At 40.4% G+C, this 27,486-nt stretch overlaps 1 protein-coding gene across 1 annotated transcript in view; it reads left to right on the plus strand.

Moving 5' to 3' along the window:
• maml3 (mastermind-like transcriptional coactivator 3) overlaps nucleotides 1-27,486 on the plus strand; it is a 117,569-nt gene that overhangs the window by 52,508 nt on the left and 37,575 nt on the right. The window contains exons 2-3 of the mRNA XM_028017966.1: nucleotides 5,123-5,848; nucleotides 6,956-7,927. Coding sequence (XP_027873767.1) covers nucleotides 5,123-5,848; nucleotides 6,956-7,927 — 1,698 coding nt within the window. The remainder of the gene's footprint in view (nucleotides 1-5,122; nucleotides 5,849-6,955; nucleotides 7,928-27,486) is intronic.

Below are 27,486 nucleotides of genomic sequence, written 5' to 3' on the forward strand. Positions count from 1 at the left end.
GTTTTGTGTTGCATGTGATGCTCAACCTGCTGGAGGGAGCAATGTAAAGGCAGCAAGGGAAGAGAAGGCGGAGTGTTGTGAGCAAGTGAGGGAAAGAGGAGATGGAGGAAGAAGGGAGGATGCAGCGCACAAAGCAGCAGAGCAGCAGGTTGCTATAACAACAGCACCTTGGTGCCTCCATCTCTCTGCTCTTCCTCTCTGATCACCCTCTCATCGTTTGCTCCCTGCTGTCATTTGGCGCGATATGCCTCTCCATCAAGCCACCTATCCCACTCTTCCACCCCCCGCTCTCCTCAAAACTCCCCATCTCCTCTGCTTCATCTTCATGTTCTGGTTGCTCCCTCGCTCAGAGCGAGGGGGAAAAAAAACAACAACAGAAAAACAGACCATCTGCTGGCAAATAAATCCCCTCTTCCTGTGTCTGTCGGCTTCACCTTTGTTTCCGTGTGTCGTTGTCGTTTGCCGCGTGTCACGGTTAGCAGGCAGAGGAGCAGTCACCAGGTGTTTGTGTCAAAGAAAACACGCAAGAGAGAAAATAAGCGGCGATCGCTCCTGTCTTTGCTCTTTTACATCCTCTTGTCCTTTTTGCCGTCAAGCTCTTTTCCTCTGTTTCTCCCTACCTCCACTAATACACTGCAAAGCAAACTTCTTCCCAGTTCTTTGTCTCAGAATCAAAGTCTTATTCTGGCAATCAACTGTTAAACAAATACAAATATTGTCGCCACCCTTGAGCAGGGCATGACGGGTGTCTTGCAGTTGTTTTTAGAGGTGTAATTAGGTAGCTAATTGCACTGAAAGAAATGAATGATTAATTAGTGAGTTATTTGAAGGTATTTATTGTAGTTGCTTGCAGTTTTGTCATTCATTCTGTCATGTTTCCTCTGGCTGTGTCACACTGACTCGCGCAGACAAAACCACAATCCCTTTCCGTCAATGCAGTCTGCACTATATCAGCGAGGTTAAATGGATAATGTTGTTTTGTTGGTGGGTGGGTGGGTGTGTGTGTGTGTGTGCGCGTGCGTCCATGTGGGAGGGTGCCGCGGTTCACACCACCTGGATAATTGTGGGAGTTTTTATAGGTGGGCTTTGAACGGCGAGCCTGTTATTATCAATGTGACTCACTGGCATTTAGGGAAAACCTGAAACACACACGTGCTCACACACACTTTTGTTCAGAAGACTTGAATTATTTAAACCCATTGATTACAGGACCACACATAAAGCAGGGGAAGGAATGGTGTTGGTAGGTGTTCTGGGCTTCTCTGTGGAGGAATCCAAGCCTGAAATCCATACATGTCCACAGCTCAGTGTTATTTCATACATTTATATTAAATCTTTTTCAGTACAGAGTCTATGGCCACGGCACAAATTACGAGTGTCTGGGGTTGCCTGACCCAACTAATAAAGGCTAAGACCCCCCATAAAGAGATAGAAATAACATATTTCATGGTATTTTTATGCAGGCATTTACACTGAAAGCATCAAAAATAAGTGAAGAGTCTTGCATTTCAGACTACTGCAAGATTTCCAACTTTTTCCCTCCAGAGTATCATTATGCCATAATGCAAAGTCAATTTGAGTGTTAATGCTAACCTTTCTAACATGTTTCTCAATACCTTGCTTATGCATCCGCTTTACATTTTAATGGTTAGAAAAGTAAGACTCTCACATACTCGGGGCTTTCTGTGTGACTCCTCGCACTGTTGACCGACAGTTGAGATTTCATTGTTCAAATGCAAAGACTTCAGTAGTGTATAATATAATAGAATAGAAATATCCTCTAGTAAAGTAGAATATAATATAATAGAATAGAATAGAAATATCCTCTAGTAAAGTAGAATATAATAGAATAGATTAGAAATATCCTCAAGTAAAGTAGAATATAATATAATAGAATAGAATAGAATAGAAATATCCTTTAGTAAAGTAGAATAGAATAGAATAGAAATATCCTCAAGTAAAGTAGAATATAATATAATATAATATAATAGAATAGAAATATCCTTTAGTGTCCCTCTGTGGAGAAATGTATGAGCCAGCAGCAACTCCAAGGTGAATACAAACATGCATATTCAAACTGTGGTGAACAACATCGCTATAAAAGAATAGAATATGAGATTCTGCAGAAAGGAGCATATTTACAACAAAAGAAAATATTACTGCACATTCAGTAAAATTACTTAACATTAACTCTTATGCAAACTGTTTTCTTGTGTACTGTTTTGTCAACCAGAGAAGTGACATTTTTTTAAATTCTAGATTTTTATAAATGAGGGCTGAATTCTCCCTGATTTACTGGTTTTGTCCTAATTAGGGAAGATAAAATATTGTCATATTATAATTAATCACATTTTTGCTCTAAAATAGAAAGAACCTTGTGCCTTTAAAAGTTGTTGGTATTAAGAATTTTGCTTATTATCGACATCGGGTTTGAAATTTTAGTATGGTGGCAACTTTGAACTGAGTTTGAGGACAGCCTTCACTGAGTTTACCAGGCAAATGGTTGTTGAACAATGTTTCCTCTACCAAAGGGAAAAGGGAAACATATGCCAGGATGAAATTGTTTTCTAAAGAACTAAGTTATTTGTTCCAGATTGTGTAGGTACCGAATTAGTGAAAGGAGATTTCTAACTTTGAATTTGAGTACACAGAACATAAGTCAGTTGTAATTTCTTTCCTTTCTGCATTAGCCTGAATTTATATTCTACAATATATATGTGTGTGTATTTCACTCCATTGCTCACAGGCTGTAGTTTTTCCTGTCGATACTAACAGCGTTTATCATTTCATAGCAATAATTAGGCTAACTGCCAATCAATGTGCAGAACATGAGGAGGAAACCACCTCCAGCACCTCTGCACCAGTCTTGCGCTCTCATTTACTTTCAGAAAATTCAGAAAAAGGATGGGGTGTTTTTATGGTGTGTGTTTCTGCTAGCTTGAATGGGTCCACCTCCAGGTCAGAATACAATCTGAATATATTTCATCTGCTGTTCTGTCTGAATAACAAAGAGCTAAGTGTGCATTTACACACGTATCAGAGGAGCTTCCTGTGTCCTCTGTCTGTGTTTTTGACTCTTTCACATGTGACAGCTGAGAGTGTAGATTTTACAAAATATTTCCCTGCTTCTGAGTGCCTTTGTTTTACAGCTGCCTGTTTCAAATGTAGATGAGCATGATGGATACGACTTCTGAGTGGCTATTATGAATGTGAACATGTTTGTGAGATTCGGCCTTTATCTTTGTGTGTGTGTGTGTGTGGGTGGGGGTGTGGGTGTGTGTGTACTGGGGTTAAAAGGAGCAATGGAGTGATGTTTCAGCAGAAGGGAAAAATTTGTGTCCTGTTTTGCCTGCTTATTACATAGTTATTACTTTTACTGTTGTGCTACTGATCCGTTTAAAATATGCAAAATGAAATATTGCAAATCTTAGTGGAGAATCTGTGTGTATAATATCATATCCGCAAAGCATTAGCTGGATACAATATTTAGGTCTTCAAAGGTCTCCATAGCGCCCCCTGGTGAAGACCTCAGTGTCCTCAGCGGGTGGTTTGGTCTGACCGTTCCTGTAAAAAATGACTTGTGATACATAAACAGCTAAACAGTGTTATTGTCTTTACTTTAGATTCATATGAAATGTAGGTCTCAAAGTGGTATGTCCAGCTAGTGTGTAAAAAATCTCTTTAATTGAAAAAAAAATGCTTCTGGCTAACTCTAGTGTTTTGTTTTGTTTTTAAGGTTTTTATGGCACTAGTAGCCTTTATGCACCAGGACAGGAAGAGATGCAGAAAGAGAAGGGAAAGACATGCAGCAAAAGGCCTGATGCTGGGAATTGAACCTGGGACTGTAGCTTCTGTGTGTGGTGTGTCTGGACTACCACTGATCCATGTGGATCCTGATTCTAATTCTGCTGCTTTGTCACAGAAACAACTTATTTCTAGTTTCCTTAATGACATTTTCTGCTGGACAAACATCACCAGAACCTCACTGGCCTACAGGCCTTGAATGCATTCCTGGTGATACTGGCATTGTGTCTAGTGATAGCGAAATTAGTGACATGTTGTGCAGGATGGAAAACAGTCAGAAGAGTGAAAGTGAGGAAATGTTTTTACAACCGATTGTCATCCTAATATGATACATTAATGATTTTTGAACATTGTGCAGCCCTAACAGAAATTAAACAAGACTTCATCTTGAGAGAAATTAGAAACAGGCAAATTTTTTTGCTACCAACATCTTTTTTTTGGATTCATGCAGTAAATTTACTGATAAAGAGGCCTGACCAAGTATTTAGTGCACATACTCTACCAGTACAGGACATACTTTTAATAGGCCAACATTTCGGTTGAATACCTTGCTTTTTTTTTTGTTTTGATCTAAGGTCCACATTACAAATCAGTAATAATGTCATCAGTAGAGCTATAAACCCCATCTCAATGACATTTATTATCAGTTTTGAATCTCAGCACTGCAGTGTAAGCTAACTGGGCTTTAACATTTGAAGGGTGTCTTTTCAGGGAGCAGATCTGTTGATAAAAGGCCAAAGTGGAAAGTTCTTTAAAACTTCTCATGTTGGTGTGAACCCTTTACTTTGTCTCCACGTTCTCTTTTCATGTCTCAGATTTTGTTTACTGTTTGTCTGTGCCTCCTCTGCTCCCTCCTCCAGGTCTATGACAGTGATTACCTTAACCACCAGCCAGGGTTTGTTAGCACCCCGTTGTTATCTAGTCTGTGCTCCGGCTGAGGCAGTGAGACAGTGGAGCTGGAACGGTGCGGTGGCTGCCCACAGTAAGGCTAAGAATGGGCTGCAAATTTCAGAGAGGGAGCTCATTTCCCTATTGGCTGATGTTAATGTTGGGGAGAGCGCAGCTGTTGCTTTGATCTCTCCATTCTATTGAAAACAGGTCTTCCCGTTTTTAACTTGTGTTTCTATACACATGCACATCTTTGTGAAAAAGGCGCCGGAGTGGTTATTATCTTGGAAATACAACTGGTTTATTTTTGCTTCTGATGACTATTTCTGGTGTTAGGAGAGAACAGGTTTCTGTTTTTAATGATTTGTTCAGTCATTAGGCTCCTTAAGAATCTGAAGTTTTGATCGTTGTTCCTCTGTGTTTCTTGCAGCTCCAGGAGACAGTGAAAAGAAAACTGGACAGCGCACGATCACCGCTGAACGGTGACCAGAACGGCATCTGTGATGGCGGCAGCTACTCGCCAACGGGAAAACGGGTCCTAAAGGACATCCCCGGCGGTTTAGACTCTCTAACGGGTCTTCCCAAGAACAATAATAATAATGTGCCACCCATTTCTCCTCTGCATCATCAAATGGACATTAAGCCTATACTGACTGGGCCAAACACGTCTACCGGCAACACTACAAACGGCAACGGCACCCATATGGGCAGGGCGTCCGACGATCTGGGGAAGAACGGCAGCAGCCACCTGCAGGACATGAAGCTGAACAGCTCCCTGGACTTGGAGGACAGTTTCAGCCTCCTCAAGGACCTGAAACAAGAGCCTCTGGACGATGGGGCAGGAATGGAGACCAACGAACCGCAGTCCCTATCTAACCAGAACAAACTATTCTCTGACATCAACCTCAACGACCAGGAGTGGCAGGAGCTGATTGATGAGCTGGCCAACACCGTTCCAGAGGATGACATGCACGACCTCTTCAATGAAGACTTCGAGGAGAAGAAAGAGGCGGAGTTTGGCAGGCCAGCAAACAGTCAGGCCGAAGCCCCGCATGAAGCTGCTGGGAGTACAACACCTGGTGTCGGGGCGGCGTCAACGGGATCCTTGCCTCCTCCTCCGCAGGGGGTCCCACAGGTTCCCATTGGTTCACCACAGGTCAGCATCAAGACTGTAAACATGGCGGCTCCTTTATCCTTAATCTTGTCCATATGAATGTGTGTATAGTTGTCTGTCGCGTGTGTTTCTGAATTGTCCTGTGATAGACTGCAGACCTGTTTCTTGTGCTATGACTACTGGAAATGGGTACCAGCTTCCTGCGACTCTGCATAGATGAATGCAAACGGATAAGTGGATTTTGCTTCCACTTTGTAATTTTGCACAATTTTGTGTTGGATAATAATAATCCCCCCAGAAAACACCATCTGCCATGGATACAACCAGTCATTTCTGCAGCATTTCTTAAATCATGTTGACTGGATCCAGTGATTTGTACTTGGATCACTTTTAACCTGGAACTAAATAAAATAAACGTAACATTTTTATATGTAATTCATGTAATGTGAGATACAAATTAGTCATTACTGTTATGATGAAGTATATTCTTGCTTTGAAATATCTTTGGTTTAGAGCTTTAAGCAAAGTTCTCATTTTGCTACTGCGCAGAATATCCAAAACTGAAGAGCAGCAACATTTTTTTCTTAACATCAGTACTGATGCACTACTCCTATCATTTGGACCATAGCTTAATGCTGAAGATCAGCAAGCAGCCAACACTGGTCATGTCTGTTGATGATCAGTTGGCACATGCTTTTATTAGCTGGAACTGAATATGACTGTTTCACTGTTTCACCTGTTTTTAGTTCTATTTAATGAATCTTATTGAACTCATTAAATAGAACTGAAACTAACTAGGTGTTTATTTTAGTTTGGTAATTGTTCTAAAAGGTAATGCATTCTGAAATGTGAAAACCACTATCTTAGTGGCACTGTTGATTTTTTTTAATGTTTTTATTTTTTTATTGACCCCAAATTCATTCTGTTGTCCAGTGCTTCTGGCTGTAGTGGTGCTCACAGACTATGGTAAAGAAATGTTTGTGAAAAGACAACATGGTACAAATTAATTTTAAGAACAAGACTCGGAAAATGCATTTTTTATTGTTTTGTATTAAGACAAAGTAAATCTAAATGTGAGCATACAAAACCAATGTCCCGTAAGATAATTTCTGGTGTGTCTGAAATAACTGCTTTGTTTCCTCCCCTCAGGTGCGACCGTCGTCATCGGGGCCCCAGTTTGCGACCACCGCCAATGGAACCCCTCCCCAGCAACCCCTGCAGCAGTCTCCAGCTGTTGCTATGCCGTCAGGTTCACCGTTGCACAACTGCGTAGCTCGCTCACCTCAGACTCCAACCCAAGCTCAGACTCAAGCAGTCTCTAGGCCTGGGAATGGTTACATGATGAACCCAGGCCCAGTTAATCAGATGGGGTCAGCAGGGGGCCCAGGAGGGGGTGGTCCAGGTGGGAGTGGCCCAGGTGGGACTGGCCCTGGAGGTCAGCCTGTGGGCCCGGTCACACCTGAACTGTCTCCAGCAGAGCAGCTAAAAGCAATAGCCCAGCATCATGCTCACCACAGCAAGATGATGCAGCATAAGCAGCAGAAACAAGCAGCTAACTGGTCACCAGTGGGTGCTCCAACCAGTCCCTACAATTCTGGTCCCTTTAATCAAGACAAGCCCAACAGCCCCATGATGTATCCATCACAAGTCTTTAACACACCACAAGGCCCTCTGGTGGCTGGGATGGCTTCGAACAATGGGCCGAAAGCCCCCATGAACAACTACCTCCCTCACAACCCCATGGGCATGATGGGACAGCAGCAGCCAAACAGCATAAACCAGAACGCTCTGTCCAAACAACAGACACAACAGCAGCAGCAAACAGCCGCCATGCTGTCCTACAACAACACAAAACCGCTCAGTCACTTCAGCGGCAGCGGCGTGGACCACATGGGTCAGAGGATGACTCCGCCCATGGCAGGGAACAGTCAAGTCAAGAACCCCATGATGCCGCCCTACATGGGAGGTGCCGGAGGAGGTGGTCAGGGACCTGGGCAGACGCAGGGGCCGATCCCCGGACAGACAGCCCACCTGGGGGAGGAGCACAAGAGGATCCTGATGATGAAGCAGAAGGTGTTGAACCAGAACATGCCCTACAGCACCATGCAGCCTCATGGCCAGGTAAGGGAACTGCATCGTCTTTATTGCCTTGTGATGCAGCTGAAGTGTGGGTGATTCTGGATTTTTTGGTTCTCTAAAAATTAAACAAAGCAACTTAGTTGTTCCCTGTTCATCTTTCCGGTTATCTGTCGCGACAAGTTTCTTTCAAATAGCTTATCATTTCTCTTTTTCTCTTACCTGTTTTTTTTTTTTGCGCAGCTCACTGATACTGAAACTTTGAGTTTTTTCTGTCAGCAACAAGTTCCACACCATGTGTTGTCCGTGTCCTTGAAGTGCCCAAGTATGGTGCATTTACCTACTGGAGAAAAATTTGGTATTTGAGATTTGGAGATATCAGACTCCAGACGTTATGGGAGTTAGGAACCTCAAGGACATACAAATAGCATTTGATACTATCTTTTTTCTAAAAAAAAAAAAAAAGAAGTTGATAAACCAGCATGCTACCAAATGTTGGGCCAATGTATAAGACTGCAGACAAATGATTAAAATGTAATAAAATATCTGCATTGAAATGGGTATAAGAAAAAGAAACAATCTAAAAAATGTTACTCCAGTCGTCTATTTAGGGTAGAAATGTACATTTACGATAGTCTGATTGGAAAAAAAAGATTAGTGAATCAGTAAGCTTTGGCTCTGATTTTAACTCAGAATGCCCACTGCTACGGGTTTAGTATTAAAAATACTTGAGGTTCTTTGATTTTGGGAGTTGTTTCAGATTGCTCTTTTTACAAAAAAATCTTCCAGAGATGTAGCCAGGGAAGTTAAAATGGTGGTAGTTGCCCCAGCAACAAGCCAGAACTGGGAATAGGCATAGGAAAATGGCCTGTCGAGAGTGTATTGATGCCTCTGCAACACCAGCAGCCCTGATAGCCCTCCCCCCAGTGTTCCTTCTCCTTGTCCACACACAAACGTGCACACTCGCACACCAAGCAAACACCAGAGCTAAACGGCTCCTTAGCTCATATCCCCAATCTGTCACAGCTGACTGATGGCTGAGATTGGACCACTAAGCCAAGCTAGCTGCTGTCATTACCCAAAGCCCACCCCGGGCAGTTTGTTTCCCAGCGCAGCCCACTCTGAACACTCCAGCAGCTCAGCCAGGTGTCAGGTGGTCGTAATAATGGTCCAAACAGTGTTGTTACGATGGCGGTGAACTGTACCTTTTTTAAACAACACATTCACTCCTTTTTTGTTGTTGTTGTTTTGTTTCTGGTGCTGCACATTATCCCAGAGCTAATGGTTGCTGACTCTTATTAGAAATTAGTAATGCCTGCTGTAACTGTTTAGCTCTTTTTCCTTCCCGTCTCTTGTCCTTGCTTCCTTGTGAGGATGAAATGGCTACAGTCACTTGGTCACCTCTTCTTCCTCCTCCTCCCCTTCTGGTGATCTCCAATTTTCCTGTCCTGTTCCCCCTTCCTCTGTCTCTGCCAGAGACTCTCAGCACCAATAAAGCAGCAGATTTATTAATATAAGGCCTTTGTGGCTGCTGCCTGGAGGCCTGTGTGTTTGTGCGTAAGTGCAACTCTGTGTATATGTATGTTGGGATGTTTCATAGATTTAGGAAGGTAGGTGAGTAGATTTATTTGTGCAAGTGGAGGGGATTTGAAGACCTGAGAGAGAGAGAGAGAGAGAGAGCAGAAGGTGCAGAAAGGAAATGCCGAAAGGAAAAGATTTATTGAAGAGTGAAGACGGAGCAAAAGATGAGACACGACTGAGCAATGCAGCGTTTGAAATACAAACTAAAATTTTAAATATATTTTGCCCAGTTTAAGAGCGAAATGTTTCAGTAATTGAAATAAATCGCATCACTCTTAGTGACATCTTTAAATGAAAATACAACCCCAGGATTGTAAAATGTTCAAAGTTGCAGTTCCTGGCAAAAATATTCTCACTCCTTTAACTTCTTTACATTGTGACGTGACTATCACAATCTTCAATGATTTTTAATTGGTTGATGGACCAACACAGCGCACTTTGTAGAAGTGAAGCGAAAGAACAATGACACAAGGTTTTCAAACTTTTTAAAAAATGATCATCATAAAAGTGTGGTGTGTATTTGTATTCCGCTCCAAAACGTTTAAGAATCACCTCTTCATGCATTTACAGCTGCACATTTTTATGAGTGTCTTCATAATGCTTAGTTTTCCACATCCAGACACTGAACTTTTTGCCAACTCTTCTTTGGAAAGTAGCTCAAGATCATTGAGATCAAAAACATCTGCTGAGATCCATTCCCAATTTTTGACACAGAGTCAGAGTTGAATATGCTTCGATTCAAACCATTCAGTTGCAGTTTTAGCTCATCGTTTAGGTTTGGTGTTGTGCTTGAAGGTTAACCTCAACTTTGGCTTTCAAGTCTGGCAGCTTCTGTCTTTCCTGTCCTTTATGAAGAAAAGCATCCCCCACAGCATAATTCTGCCACCACTATGTTTCATAATGGGAATGGTATTTACAGGGTTTTTCTCATATATGCTGTATGTGTTTATTTTGGATACTTGGCTTTTTATGTGAGTTTTATTCCCATATGACCAAAGAAGAACCGCTTAGATTCTTCTTTGGTTTTGATTAATGCTTACCTCGCTTGGTCTGTAGGTTTTGGTTAACAGTCAGCTCAGTCTTACTCTTTACATTTCCAGATGAACAATATTCTGGTAGATCTTCAATCCCCAGTCTATTGATTTACAACATAACCGTTCTTTAGGATTCTCCAGACCTTTATCTCTGAACTGTCTGTGGTATTGATCTAAATTATGCTGCTTGTTCTCTAATTAAGCTACACATGAAGTTACATTGACGGGTAACTTCAGAATGCAGTTGTTTGGAGTTTATTTAGGGACATTGAAGTAAAAGGGGCTGTAAACAAATGCACTCCACACTTTTCAGATGTTTCTTTGTAAGTATGAAAGCATCCATCATTTTTTGCTTCGTCTTTGCACTGAAATTAAACACATTGAAGTTTGTGAGTGTAACGCAACAACATGGGTAAGAGTTAATGGGGAATAAATGCTTTTACAGGACACTTTGTATGTATGTTTATTTACAAGAGTCTTTCTGAAATCTGTTGTTGATATTTACAAATGAGGATCGTATCAAGTGGTAAAACTGTCTTCTTAAACAGTTTTAAAACCATCTCTTTGACCAGAAGGCAAAAAAATATGTCCTAACATGATATGCTCAATAATGTGTAAAATTCAGCTTTTAAATGAAGTGCATCTTTTAGAGTGGAAAAATATAAACGCATCAACCAACAGCATATGCTTTGATGCACTGTCTGACTTTCATCAAAATCAAATAAAGGTTGGGGACACAAGCTTTGATACAAAGTAGGAATGATCTCATTATTCTTTAATTATTTTTTTTTGTTGGATTCTGAACTGTTGGCGTTTTTGTCATTTATGGGTTATAGTCTTAAATAAAATCTGGATCAGTTAAATTCAGAAAGAGCAGGCTCAACCTCAAAAAAAAGCAGGAAATCACGTTGGGCAGGAATCACCAAGTCGCAGCATTTCGAGTTTATATGGCCATGTCAAAAAAATTTGATAAAATAACTTCCAGTTATTCAACCAGCACATCTGAATAAATACATTTCAAAGAACTTTCCGTAAAGCTTAAAAAAAGGAATAAACTTGAACAATCTACACTTATTCTTACTTAAAAGGGCTAAAGTCACACATGGATATAATTATATGAGATCAGAATGATGAAAGAATTGTAGTTTAGCATTCTGAAGGAGGTTTGCTCCTTTTAAACCTCAGACATTTAATTTGACATTCTCCTTCTTGCTGAAGTGGGAGTCAATGCCATAGTGAGACCAAAATTTCTGTCTGAGGCCTTGAGAAAGAAGAATGTAGCAGTATTTTAGTATGAAGATCATAACAGCATCTGAAGTCAGCTGCTTAACTCTGTGGAAAATAGGGGAACATTTAAAACAATGTTTTAAATGCGCATGTGCTGTCACAGCACATGCGCAGTTCTGTCACAGCAAGTTTATTCACGCAAGAAATTAAACCAAGTCCCTTGAGCACCCAACATGTCACCATCGGACCTACAGCAAGCTCTTGATGCTGTTGAGGTAAAACTGCATGTCTGTGCAATCTGACAGAGGAAAGCTTTGAAGGCCAGACTAAACTTTCTCAGAGGAACATAAATGTCGAATAGGACGTCTGGAATCATGTTTAGTTAACATGCAAGTCTGAAAATGAATTATTTAAGCAACAGAACACATAGCATGTTTGGCGTAAACCAAATGCAGCTTTTTAGGAAAAGAACCAGTGACCAACTAGGATGTATGGAGGTGGAAGTGTCATGATGTGGGGGAGCTTTGCTGCTGAAGGACCTGGTCAGCTCACTACCATATCTATAGGAAAAGAAGAAACAGTATTAGATACCATTATGTGACCACGTCCTAATGAAGAACAGAATGTTTAATATCCTATTTTTGTTTTTCAAATGACCCTATGTTCTGATAGGATTTGTTGGGTTTTGACTCAAACCTTTATTTAAATTCAGTTTTCTTCCTGTACAATTCTTGTGTTTACATGTGCGTGTATTAGCAGTTTTTCTGGGTGCATCTTGTCTCACAGGTGGTGTTTAAAAATGTGCCCATGCCATCCTTTCCCTTTCTGTTTCCGCGTGCGTGTGTGTGTGTGTGTGTGTAGGCTAATCCTGTTAGCAGCTGCTCAGGGAAACTTCAGCCTCGCTCCTCCAAAGCTCGTTAGTCAAGCTTTAATTGTTGCTCCCTCGCTTTGCATATTGCCGTGACGCTAATTTATGCCCGTTGTCGCGGTTACCGTAGCCACGGTGGTGAATGTCTGAGAAAGCAGTGGGTGGGGCTGGAGGAAGCCTCGTGCACGAGCCGGTGTGTGTCTGTCTGTGCGACACGGCGATGGTGAGACGGATGTGGCTTCTTGCACAAGCAGCTGTGCGAGGCTGGCAGTTTGTAGGCGGGTCTCTGGAGTTATCTGAGTGATGATTGGATGAGAGTCGACTGACAGGCGCTGGCCTCAGTGGAGGGCTGACGGATTGAAGCGGTAGGTTTGACTCTAAATCGGTGTGTGCAGGAAATTGTAGCGTGTGGAAGAGCTGAGGAGCTCGTGCTGCTACAAAGTGGTTGATTTTTAGGTTACAATACATTTTGTACATTTTCCTGAAGCTTGTGACAAAAGAAGAGCAGACCAAGAGCCTCTTGAGTAATAAAATCAAAATCTCAACTCATGCTGTAAAAGTGAAATACAGGAGTTTTGCAGAATACCTTTCAAAAAATGGTCTCTTGTGAACACCTGTCTTCCTTTTCTTTTTAGTGTTTAGCCGACCATCAGCATTTGGTGCCTCCAGAAGTAACTTCATTAGTAAATGAGGTTCACTTTTTGTAATTTAATCTGAGTTTACACATAGGTATCTTTAAAGGCCTCAGAGTATTAGCAGAAAACTAACACTGCACATCACCCTGAACAACCATTATATGAAACATGTTGGTGGTAGAATCATGCTGCAGGGATGTTTTCCTTCAGCAAGGTTGGTCAAGCTGGTCAGAGCTGATGGAGATGGATTGAGCTAAAAACAGGGCAATCCTGAAGGAAAACTGAGAAAGGGTCAAAGGAGGTGGGACTGAAGCAGAGGTTGACTTTAATGGATCCTAAACCAGCCTGAGGTGCAGTTGTCTCATATCACTTAAAATATGTGGAATTAATTAGTTTTTTCCTTTTCCCTTATTTTCTTTTTAAAGAAGAGGTGAAATCTATGATTTTTTTTTTCACTTTAGAATCATCCACCTGGCTGAATCCCATCTCATTCTTACCCCCTTATTCTTCACTCTCAATCCTATGTTGCGAAGGTGTTGGGTGTCCCAGCTGTCTGTGGATCAGGGTAAACGCTGTGGGCTGCTCTCTAGCTTTTAAAAAATGGATCTTTCTCAGCGACCCACTACAGTACAAATGTGTAGGACCTGTGTTTGAAATGTAATCATAACATGAATATTTGTATTCTAACACATTACGTTTACTTTGCTGTCATTTTATTGTTTATCACCATAAAAAAAATATATATATATATATATATATATAATTATATAATCAGTGGATAAAAAGTCAAACGAAAAAGTATAATCATAATTCTGTTTAAAATACATTGTTGAGCCAAAGTCTAAAAATACTTTAGTCTGTATATCTAATTGTAGACAGACTAATCATTAGTATTTTTAATGTGGACAAATTGTAGGACAGTTTTTGTGAGTGTAATGACAATATATTATCACAATCATATTAAACTTTTCTTATTCTGTAAATGAGGCACGTGATATTAAACGGTTTTGTTTTTACTTAACAGGGATAATAAAAGAGTCGAGAGGTGGATGCATTGCAGACGCCATTTTAACCCATACACATTTGTGTAGTAGAAACCCGTGAGAACTGATGTTTGAGCTTCGTACAGGACTTGGCCATTTTTCAGTTCAGAATTTTAACGACAAACTGAGTTAAGAGAGAGAGGGTGAGGGATAGATGCTGCTTGGAAATGGAATCCAGTCTTGATGTTGTTCAATCACATAAAATTTGATTGGAATACCCCGAAGTTTGCAACGTGATGAGATGTGGGAAGATTCAAGGAGAACAGATACTTTAGCATGGCGTTGTACCATGGAAGACTAACCGATCCCCCGCTTCCCCTAACAGGAGTAGGAGATATTACCTCCCCACCCTCACAAAAACACAATTTATCTCCTGCTCCCTCTGTCACCCCCACCCCTCACCCGCCTGCACATATAGCCTCAACCAGAGTGACAAATAAACAAGTGAATGCTGCTCACTCTCCCTCCTCCATCTCTCTCTCTCTCAGCCACACGTGTCAGGGCTTGAGCTGAGCCTCCCTAAGATCCTATGGAGAGACTCTGGGGATGTCGAGAGAGACGAAAGAGGGAGGGAGGGACAGAGGCGTGAGGGAGGCGTCTGGGTGGAGTGGAAAGGGCTGACTGCTGTGTTCCTGTGTGTGTTTGCTCTCTGGCTCCTCCAAGATGCTTCATGTTAAGACAAACACAAGACAAACAGCTCTCTCTATGTGCTCCTGCTGTCCATTCCTCTCTTATTTTCTCTCATGGCTTCCTCCTCCCCTCCTCGTGTCGCCTCACCTTTACCTCCCTCCTCCACCTTGCCTCTTTAACTGCCTCTCCTGCGCTCAGAGCGGGCGGCTACTGCTGAGCTGCACTACTCCCAATCAATAGCATGTGTGTGTGTATGTGTCCCTTCTTGTGCATCTTCTGCGTGTGCGTGCTGTTTGCACAAATCTTTTTTTTTTGCCTGCCGAACAGTACAGATGCATGACGGTGAGTTTAATATGCAAAGCATCTACTGAGGTGTGTTTGTGTATCCACATGTGCATGTTTGAGCAGCATCAGTAGCAGCAGGAGGGAAAACAATTCCCAGCCTCGACTCGACTCGCCACAACACACAACCACCAAATTTGTTTGGCTTACTTCGACCGCGGCAGAGAAAACACACCGAGACAGACCATCTCCACCCATTTGACACGCCCCGGAGGTGTGAGCGCTGGCTCCACGAGGAAACATCAATACTCGCCTCCACCAACAGGCTGCCTTTGGAGAGGATTGTCCTGATATGGCGGAGAGCTTATTACCAATGTGTGTGTCTGTAATCAAGCTTTTTTTATATATCAACCCCATCTACAGCGATGGCCGACCTGCAGGCCCGAAGGTTCAGAAAACGGGTCTTGATGGAATATTTGTGTGTGTGTGCGAGTGGGTGTGTGTGTGTGTGTGTGCGTGCGCACGCTTGGCGGGTATTCTTATTCTGTGTCTGTGGGCCAAAGGGAGAGAGGAAGGCAAATGCAGTCAGGGAGCTGAATACTAAACAGACTGCCATCACCCTGCCAGGACCTCACTCACACACACACGCCCCCACACACACGCCCGCTCAAAAATGCATGCATGCTTGGTTGCTCTACCTCTTCCGTACGCAAACGGTGCACACATGAAACAAGAGAAGCGCACGCTCTCTCCTCATGCCAGCGGCTCAAACTTTGGCTGCCTTGCTCGGCTGCCGGTTGCCCTAGCAACCGTTGCCCACAGCACTTCGCAGCCCAATCGAGATGAGGGTAGGCGTGTGTGCTCATGCCCGTTGGTTCGCGTGCGCGTGACAGCCCGTCTCCCTGTCCAAATGTTTCAGGCGGTTGCGATAAATAAAGCTCAGGATCGCACTAGGATCACTGAGCCAGACTTAAAGGGCTAAATGAGCGGTGATGCTGGGGTCGCTGTGGAGATGGAGGAGTAAATAATGGGCTTGGTTCTCACCTTGATGGTTCTGATGGGTTAAAATGTGTCCACAATGCTAGACGACGCACGTGCAGAAATGCAAAGACACAGATGTCGCCCTGTTCTCATCCCTAAAACAAACCGTCACATGTTTAATAGGATGCTGACACACACCCCCACACACACGCGCACACGCCCACCCCGACACACACACACACACATTCTGCCACTCACCATAACACTTCTCTGGTTTCCATCATGATCTCATTATGCATTTGCTTCTTTTTTTTTTTAAATATCTTGAACCTTTTCAGGTTTTATCACATTACAAACACAAGAAAATATTTTCTTAAGTGACTGGCCAACAGAAAACATTGCAAAGGCCGAAATCATGAAGTTTCACAATTATTATTGTAAAAACTAATCAATTTTTATTTTGTCTTTTTTACCTGCTCAACAATAACCTTAACATGAAGTATCTCAATGAAACAGAATCATAAAAGGTGATTGTAAATCATTTTCAGTTCAAAGCATGTTAGGGTCTTATGAAAGTAAAGGCCCTGGAATTTCTGCCATTTTTGTGTTTGCTAGTTTCTTGGTCTTAAAAACTGTTTTGGACTAGAATAGAAATGCCATTTATTGCCCTACAGAGGGACAATTCAGGTGTGACAGCAGCATAAAGGCATGTAGGTTCACACGAAGATAAAAAAAATATAAACACAAACATAATTAGGAACAACATAATACACATTAAGAACATGATTATAGCTTACATAGTTTGCAGTTATGTCATATTGCGATCCAAAGAATGTGTATTTTTTTAGTGTGTTTTCTGCAACAAGAATGAGAAATAGGTCAGTGTTTTCTGTGGCAATTGTCTCATTAGTATTTAGTTAAGCTGATGCACCTATCTGAGTTAAAGCTGCTGAATAATTACTTTTTATATCTACTGTGTTGTAATTAACAGTTTTCTTTTAAACATCTGTTAAAGCATCTTATAATCATCATCAGCCTCCAAAGCTGGTGGATTTTGACCACTTCTGATCTGCAGATCTTCAGGTCACACATCACCCAAAGTTGAGTTTCATTTGGAAGTGGAAGCATTATGGTGTGGGGAGGATTGTCTTCGCGGACAGCAAGGCTGGTCAGAGTTGATGGGAAGATGGATTCAGTTGAATAAAGAGGGAATCCTGCAGGAAAACATGTTGGAGGCTAAACACCTGAGATTGAAGCACAGCAGAAAACTGCTCATAAAGTTAGTCCCACAGATTTATAAGCACTTTGAAAACTGATGTCCATATTTACCCAAGTAGATGGAACAATAAGGGGCTAATATTTCAGTCATAAAGCAGGTTGATACCCTAAACACTTTCTGCTGTAACTGCAGCAAAAGGACGTTATAATAAGTTTCAGCTTATGGTTGCTTTCCAACAATGATATTTGTTGTGTTGGTCTATCACGTACATCCCCGTCTACCAACACAAACACACTGCCACAGATAATTAATACGAATTTGGAGTGTGTTTGTGACGTCCTCCAGCAGATTCTCTTTCATTCTGCACAATAGTACCATTCCTTACTCCTTATCATTTGTCTGTGAGAGCTGAAGAAAGCAGGCGTTGGAGAATCAGGCAGGTAAAAGTGAAACAGAGAAGGTAAAACAGACAGGAGTGGGTGCAGGACAAGAGGGGGTGTGCGCCAAGGATTTCAGGATTACTTTGAGAATTTTGACTCTGTCTTACTGAGTAGAAATGAGGAGGTGGTAGCGACGGGGGTAGATTGGCTCCTCGGAGCAATTTACCTCAAATGGCTCCGACACAGCTAATCCGCTCTTAAAGGAGCCTAATCCAGCAGACTTGTACCTGATAGTGAGGGAAGACGAGGTGGGAGAGGGGCGGGCAGGCAGGCAGACGACAAAAAAAACTGAGAGAAGCAGGAAGGAGGCTGTAGAGAGAGGCACACAAGATCAATTTTATCGTGCTCAGACCATAGATGTTCTTCATTTGCAATTGAAATATGATGCAGAATTGAATACAGGCTGAAGCCCTCTGCAGAAAAGCTGGTTATCGAGGCTCTGTCTGCATCTAACTGCACAGAAATTAGAAATCAGAGGCACAAGATTGATAAGTTCTGGGATTTTTCCTGACATTTTACTCAACTCTCACGCAGTGACAAATCTGCTGCGTTTAGATGTGGTCCACTTTGTAGCGGCTGCGTTACCTGAATTTTCTATTTCAGACTTAGTAATAGAATTCCATTGTTGTGTTTTTTGTCGGAGAAAGTATTTTAATAAACAAAAATTAGAAAAGAAACTTAAGAACAAACATATGCTAAATTATTCTATTATGCAAGTGATTAGTTTCAGAGCTTGTTCCACACTCAAATCCTTCCATTTTTCCTGTGTATTGGTCCATATTTTAGGATATTCTAAGTTTTTCCTGTCTGCCATCCTCTGACTTTACGCACCATCTTCAGTTTCTTACCTTATCTGACCTATAAAACCACGTAAACTACTGCTGCAACTTCATAATAGTCTCGTTCGACACTCTCTCTAGCGTTAACAATTTATTTATCACTCAATTCCCTATAATAAATGTCTATGTGTTTGTCCTCCTCTTGTTCCGTCACCAACAAAGTCTCTACATTCAGTCTGCTGGCCAGTAAACCAGAAAAATCTAAACTGTTCATCCTTTATTTAACTCCTGGTGCCAGAGAACAGCCATGAGTCTTCAGAGCTGGCACAGAGCCGGAGAGCTCAAGTATTGCACATCTCTGTATTTCCTCTGTCACTAAGGCTGTTCCACCAAAACCAGCTGAACAAACTCAGCTCAGTCAGCAGAATCATATGAAACCGTATCTAAAAAGACCAATAAATATGGAATACTGGTTATAAAACAAAACAGCCATCTGTTTAAACCCAAACATATGCAAACTTAGACCAACTGTGGGCACCTACCAAAAACATAATAGTAGGTGTTTTAAGAAGGTAACACTGCAAAAATTCAAAATCTTACCAAGTATTTCTGGTTTAGTTTCTAGTGCAAATATCTTAGTACACTTGAAATAAGGCTAAATTAACTTATAAGTATCTTAACAAGGCTTAAGGGCTTGTTTTAAGTCAATTTCTTTGTATTGCTGAAAACGTAGTAGCTATATTGGCAGATTATTTTAATTATAACATGGCAAAAAGTCTTAAGTGAAATTATCAGCCAGTGGAACAAGTATGTTTTCATCAATATTAAGAAATTACTGATTAAAAACAAGCTCCTAAATCTTGCAGAAATGTTTCTAATAAGTTTGTACGCTTGAAATAAGACAAAGCCACAATATTTACATTAGAAACTGGACCACAAATACTTGGTAAGATTGCTCTTTAAATTATACATTTATTAATTAAAAAGAAGAATTAATGAATGCATTTCAAAGAATACATTACTGTGTACAGCCATCTTAAATTATGATAAGAATGACTTTGAAGACACTTTTAGTCTATGAAATCTAAAAAGTGAACCAAAAACAACAGCAGCACTAACAGCAGTTAGGTGCCAAATTTTTCACTGTGCATAAAATGCACTGCTACTTTTTAAAATTCGTCTCACAGCCACATGAGGTGACAGCAGATCAAATTGAATGTGAAGTGAATCTCCGGATTTTTGTTATATATTGATTGTGATAATCCCTCTTTTTCTTTTTCCGTTGGCCAGTTCTAGTTTTCTCTGTGGATCCTTTTCCGATTCTTTTCACACTTTTTAGAGTTTTCTCCCTTCATTGTTGCATTTATATATATTCTCAGGTCAAATAGTTTTCAGTTATTTAGCATGTTTGCGGAAAGGTTGTTCTTTTTTTTTCTTACCTCCCTGCACAAATCTTGTGCCTTTCTCCACACACTTCATGTTTTCTTCAACATTTCCCCTCCATGTTGTTTTTTTCCTCTAAAAAATGAAGCAAAATAAACTTGAACCCCAGGAAGGTGATTGATGGCGGCACAGAAACTCGCTCACTCTCCATCATTTTCCTTTTCCCTGTCCTCTCTTTATTCCCACAGTCTGTGCTTCATCCTCCTCCTCCTTCTCAATGTCTCCCACTGGTGCCGTGGCTCCTTCTCATACACGGAGACGGTTTATAAAGTTTGATTAATTATCTGGGTCTGGAGGGTGGAGCCCAGACAAGGACTTTTTAAAAAATAGATACACTGGTGTGATTAGCTCTGAGATTCACTGTCGTTTCAGATGTTGTTAGCTTATTTATTTCTAATTCTGTTTTAAACTGATGCTGTGCAGACACCTACAAAAACACGTCTTTTATCTAAAATATTATAATTATAATAATATTAGTCTTTGGTCATATAGCAGTCATTGAACTTGCATCTCGCAGCCTTCCTCGATCTATGCGCGTCTCCGTCCGTTCACAGGTTTGTTTGGCGTGTGACTGTACTGGCTGATCACATCCATCAGTTGCCGTGACAGCTGCGGTGCATGGATCCAGGCTTATCAGGCATGCACAGGACACCTATCACGGGTCCTATTGTCCCAGCTGCCATGATAAGCAACACGGGGGAGGAAGACTGAGGAGGGCTGTTGCAGGAAAATTGTGATGTTGACAAGTGCTGGACTGATTGGGGAACCAAAAAAAAAAAAAAACGTATGTCTTAATATGAAAATGGAATGGACGGCATGGAAAGCATCTCTGAGAAGAACAAAAAAAGGTGCAAATAAACAAATTTCTACGTGAATCTGAGGATAAAATGCCACCTGTTCTATAAAGATGAACAATCTTAATCTGTCCTCTGAGTTTTCAGCTTTTGCTGATTTAAAATTTGATTACAGAAACCAAAATCAGGACCCTTTACTCCTCTCCAGGGTTATGTGCACAGCCGATTTGTGTGTGTGATCAAGTTCATTTGCAGAGCTCCATCTCTGCTGCTCACTTTGTATTTCCTAAAGTTCCCAGGATCCTCTCCAACTGTACATGTAAACACACACACACCCTCACTGAGGAACACATCTTTCCTCGATGAGAAAGTTGTGTTGTCAAGCGGATTGCAGGGCACACTGATCCAGACCTCTACTCAAATTTAATGACTTAACACAAACATCTAATGCTGAGTTTCATTCAGGTGCCAGTTTCACTAACGTCAGGTCCTTTGTGGGACGGTTTTACTGTCAAATTCTTTTGTTTGGTGTTAGTTGTTTAGCGCCGTTTGGGTTCTTGTTTTCTTCCTGCTTGGTGAAGTATATGAGTATAAGTATATTGTGACTGTACAATATGTTGATGGTTTGATAATCCTGAGTAAAATTAACATCATAGCAAAAAAGTTAAAACAAGAAACTAAGATCTTAATTGTTTTTATTTAAAATAGAAAGTACAACATAATGATTATAATGGTTATTATAATGTTTAATTTAACTTGCCTATTTGGATTTTGAAGCTTCGTTTAGCTAAGTTTTTTTTTTCTGTGATATGTTCTACTCATTAATTATATCAACAAAAACATGTTTTATAGCTGGGGAAAACATATGGACCACCTTGCACTAATAACTAGTGTTAGTTCTTAGGTTTAGATAACTTCAGTGAGATACTTCCTGCAGCCATCAGTTTGAGGAAAGTTAATACCTTCTCAATTTCAGCTGGGCGATGTTTGAGCAGTTTCCTGCATGTTCAGCCCATTTCATGTCGCCCACCATCATCTCGATGAGATGGAAACCTGGGCTTTCACCTGACCAGGGCCTTTCTATCTCATTCTCTGGCTGATTTACTGGCATGTTTTGCGTCGGTTGCAGGGTCCAGTCCCTTAATTTCTAAGCATCTTATATTGTTTTATTGTAATAAATGTATTGTTTAACCTTTAAGCTTCTCTTTGCTTTTAACTCACTGTTCACCGTTGCCTGAGTTTTACTGAATTCCCAGTTCAGAATGGGTGTTGTTGTTGCTGAACAATGTTAGCAACAACACTTAGTAACATTTGTATTACTGCTAATTTCCTAAAAGTAACAGCGCCACTCAACCTGACCAGATGCATTTCCCAGCTGCAACATTCTGAATCTCGCAACACTCCACAACATAGGAAAATATTAATCAGCTGACTGCTCAGTCTGCTGCTAAATGATGAAACAACAAACAAACCAGTGCGTCCTCCGGTACTGCTGTAGTTGATCTCAAAAGAAATTGTATAGCGCTGCTGCTGAATCAAACAAATTCCTGTTTACAAATATGCCTTGTATGCTCCAGATTCATCTTTGTTTTGAAACACAATTTATTTTAGTGTAGAATTATGTTTTTGTCCCTCAGTTGTAACATTTATTTTGTCAATAACAAGTGTCAGGGAAATGAAATCAAGCACTGAAGATAATCATTTCTAATAAAATAAAGTCACAGCTAAAGACTTCCATGAAGGATATTAAAACTCAATAGAAAGGCCCTTTATTGTCCCACAATGGGAAGATTCAGGTGTGGAAGCAGAAATTTCATGGTGAAAAGAATTGTGCATATTCAATCATTGTGTAAAAAAATAAAGTAAATATATATTTAAAGACAGAAGAGACTGTACAGTAAGGAGCAAATTTACATTTGAAAATAATGGTGAACACTTATTAACATTATTTAACATTAATTCTTATAATAAGTGTTACTGTTTTGCTTAACAGGGAAGTGGCATTTTTAAATGGTTTTGATAAAAGGACTGAAAATGTAAAAATGTTATGTTGTAATTAATTATAATTAATCCTATTGTTTGCTGTTAGCAAACACTCCTGTGTCTTCAAAAATAAGCTGCAATGATAATGAAAATAGTCTCAAGTATCAAGTATTTGTCTTGGTATTGGTGTCAAGTTTGAAATTTTAGTATCATGACGACCTTATGAGGTTGTTTTCTTGGAGTGCTGTGTTTGGTTCAAGTCAAACATGTCCTCTCTGTAGGTGTCAAAATATTCAGACTCATCTGTCCAAAGAACATTATTTTATTGTGTTGCTAAAATCATCTGTCTGAAGAAGTGAGGAGCATTGCTTTGAGATTTTACAGGATCCACAAACCAGCGATCTAGAAGGGCTTTTCTTTTGTGTTTGTTTTTGCCTGTGAAACAATGCCGACTGAAAAGGAAATTTCTAAATGAAGTCTTTGTCGAAAAGGACATTCAGCCTTGCAGCTTATTCTGATATTTGCACTCTATATGTAAAAAAACAAAATGTAGATTTATGGGCAAGCCTTCCTTTTCATTTCTAAACAGTTATTGCTTTCCAGCTCACTAAGCTTCTAACACGGGCCTCTTTGCAGGGAAATGTAAAATCTTCAGAAGAACCTCGTGATTATTTTGTGATCATCATACTGGCATTTCATAACATCCTTAATGTATTTTATGTTTACATTTTATCAGCTGCATCTTTACCACTATGCTAAATGTAACTTGAAAATGCACTTTTATTTTGCTTTCTGGTGTTGATTTTTCACACCACTTAAGGAATTGGAACCTCGGTTGCATAGAGTAAAGATTGCGTTGAGGAACACCTTCATCGAGGTGTCTTCATAGCTTGCTTAAAATAATTATAATAGACTCCGATACTGCGCCAGTTAAATCAATGCAACACCAAATGTTTAAAAATTTAAAGGCACATAATTTATTTCTACATAAGAGTCTGCTATGTGCTGCTGCCACTCCTGAGCGGAAGATAAGTCAAACCTATAAGATGTGACCTTTTGACACAAAAAAGTGAATTTTCTGACCTTCTGCCATTAATCTACAATCATTTTGTTGATGGTAAGCACTAAAACATGTCGTCATTCTCCTTATCTCTCTTTTTTTCCTGCCTTTGCGTTCCATCCCCCTCTATCCCAGTATCCCTTATTGAAGCTTTTGCGCAAGAAGGCAGAAAATCTGCTTACCTCACACACACAGGAATGTTTGGCAGCCTCACACCAAGTTCAAACTGCTTGGGAAAGCACAGCTTTACCTGCACTATCAACAGTAAACGTGTGTGTAGATCCTGTATGTGCATATATATCCTCCCCTGTGGTTGTGTATAGCCGGCGTGTGTGTATACAGTAAACAATACCAGCACATTTGTGTGTGAGGCTCTGCCTCCCACAAACAGAAAAAAAGCTTCAGCGTTACTGAAGGCACCACTTTAAGTGAGAACATGTAAAGTGACTATTACCTTATTTTTCTGTTTGACAAAGTTAATTACCTTTTGTTTTGTTTCACACTGCTACGCGGTTTGATTTAAAATAGCCATCAGTCATTTTTCACACTTTGTGCAATGCAGAAACACAGAGCTATTCTTTAAGGCACATTGGAAAGAGATTTCATTTCATTTTCAAGTTTTAGAACTGTTTTGATGAGCAAATAAAATGAATGAGAAGAAATAGTAATAGTGAACAGAACAGGCAATTTATCAGCGGATGTTAATATTAAGTTTCCTATAAACTAATGTCAGTGTAGACCAGTGAGGCACCAGCAGTGAATGCTGTATTTTGTCATTGTTAGCAGTGGGAATCCTGGGTGTCGACGGCCCCCAGAGAGTTTCCACACCCTGGACCGTCCTGAGACCAGCAACAAAATGTTATAAATACTTTAGCTGAAGAGTAGAGGGGGTTAGTAATCCTGCTGCAGGAAAAGTAAAAAAATGCTCCCCTTAGAAGCATTTTGTGTTTAGTCTAAACACGTTATGTAGGTTGGGGCCCTAAAATGCTAAATATCTGCAATTGAATGTTTTTTGTTCTTAATGAAACATGCAAAATGGGACTTTAACATTAGAGCTCCACCAATATGGAATGATGTCTGACTTTGTTGATGTTTTTTTATTATATTCAGACAGAAAGTCTGTTTTTCTTTCTCTTCCTATTAGTCAATTTTGACTGACTATCGATCAGACGTTCAACCTTTTCTTATGGTTTGAAACATCCGTGTCCTGGAAGGCTGTTATGAGCAGCAGGAGCTTTTTTCTCCTTTTGTTCCTTCAGTGCAAATTTGCTCTCAGCAAGAAATAGTTTCAGGTGCAGTTAAACTGAATTTATTCATGTTCATAGTTTGAACTATTTGAACTAAGTTTTACATTCAGTTGTCATTCATTCAATTAATTTTTGAATAGTCTGTTCTCATCTTAGATTTCAGATATCATTTATTTTCCCCATAAAACTTGTTTTAATAATTGTCCCCAATATTTAAGCACAGCGAGAATGGTTTTCCACATCAGCTAGCAAAACCTTCACTGACTTGATACGTCGTCCATCATCTATACCTGCTTATCATCGGGTGGCCGGTGCCTATATCTGGTGGTCACTGGGTGAGCGTACTCCCTTGACAGGTTGCCAGTCCATGATGGGGCAACCAACATTGCACACACACACAATTCACACATTTTAGAGAGACCAATAAATCTCAGTCATGTTTTTGTTTAGTAGCCATTGCACCCATTCATGGTGAGAATTTGCAAATGTTATCCAGAAAGACTAGGATTCAAATCCAAGACCTTCTTGCTGCAAGACAAACTGTGCCAATGTGTATAGTATGTGTTAGTTCCAGCATGAATTAGGTCTTGTTTGAGCAGCTTCCGACAAACCCACATCTGGTCACACTCCCTGCCTCCAGCAGGCTCTGCTCAGTAGCACAAGAGCCCAGATTCAGATACGTGTCAGATAAATCTTTTCTTTAAGGCCTAACAACACAAAAATAGTCACAAAGTTATCACTTTTATGGGTAAATGTCAAAAAGGTTTCCTGCACAGTAACACAAACTTTGCCCTGAAAGTCTCTCAGTTTATAGAGCATCTACTGTACTCCCAAATGGAGGACAATGCAGTGACACCAGGGAAAGCGGCACTCAATTCAAGTTAGTCAAGTAAAAATCAGCTTAATAGTTGCTGTTATGTCAGTGCATATCCAAGGTGGAGATATTTCAGGTGACTCGAAAACTTTATGTTTTCAGATCTATCCCATTCTGCACCCGGTCTCTGAGGGAGATAACATCCAAGCTATTTGATCTGAGACTTTCCTCTGGTTAAGTCTCACTGTTCATTGTGCTACAGCTGATTGAGAGCGTAGCTTGGTCCCCCAATTACTGTCGTTCTTTGACATTGGTTGCTGTAATACCAAATATCAGGCTTACTTAAAGGCATGCCTGTTGTCATTAAGTACATTTGACATTTCTACTTGCACCTGAGACATGCTTTATTCAGAACCTTAATTGTAGCCCCTTAATATTTAAGAATAATTGACATTTCAAGCCAAAGCACCATTCAATTATCTCTGTCAATTAGTTTGGTATTGAGTGAAAGAACAAAAACTTTGTAATCACCAGTGTCACTTTTCGCAACTGATTTGTTCCCCTGCGTTTATCCATACAATGCTAATTAATCTAGCACTAATAAAAGGTGATACTGAACACACCCATTCTAAGCATAGCTGACAGATGGTGGCATATTATGGTTAATTTAACAAGTCTGTATCCAAGAGGGCTGATGTTAGTAACCGGACTAGTCATATTTAATATTTCTGTTTAAAATAAAAAATAAAAAAACTGTGCAGTGAACCTCACTCAATGTATTAACACAAAAAATTTTTAACTTAATTTCTATCGTGACATAATGATCTTGTCTAATTCACTCACTGAATTTAAAACATCCTTTTTGTGGGGGGGAAAAAAACCCTTTTTGGTCCTATACTGAATATAGTAAGCTAACATTAACAGGTTGATTAACCAGCATGTATGTTCACTCATATAGCTAACCTGCACTCTGCTGCTAAACATATGCCACTTCAACCTTTTAGCATGCTAATAGTACGGTACTTAGATTTTCTTTTTTCTAACCTCTAAACAAAGTGCATCAACGAAATCGCTCTGTTGGTGCATTTTCACAGTGAAAAGGTGGGACAGTTTTACTTTTGTTGCCTTTTAATAAACAATAAAAAAAAAGTGTGATTTTCCAGCTTAACAAGTTGATCACTGCTCAAAACTGTGTAAGGAAAAATCTTTAAATTGTGATCACTAGACGATTGAGGCATCTGTAGAAACAAATCTTTTCACAAAGTCTGAATGCCACAAAAGGCAAGACTGAGAAGAGAATCCATACGCCAAGCTTCCCGTTCCAGATTTAGCTTGCGGTAATATTCCTGCTCACGATAGATTGCCGATGTGTGTTTTGAGAGAGAACAGTGATGCAGACAGAAGCACAAATGGGCAACCATCAGTCTTCAGTAACAGTTTGACACCAGGACTCCTGGATGGCTGCTATATTTCGCATCATCACAAGGACATTCAGGTCTCTTTAGGCCTGTTTTGGACAGAGTTGCTCGACAGAATTACCCGCT

Source organism: Xiphophorus couchianus, chromosome 5, assembly GCF_001444195.1.
Source record: "Xiphophorus couchianus chromosome 5, X_couchianus-1.0, whole genome shotgun sequence".
NCBI lineage: Eukaryota > Metazoa > Chordata > Actinopteri > Cyprinodontiformes > Poeciliidae > Xiphophorus > Xiphophorus couchianus.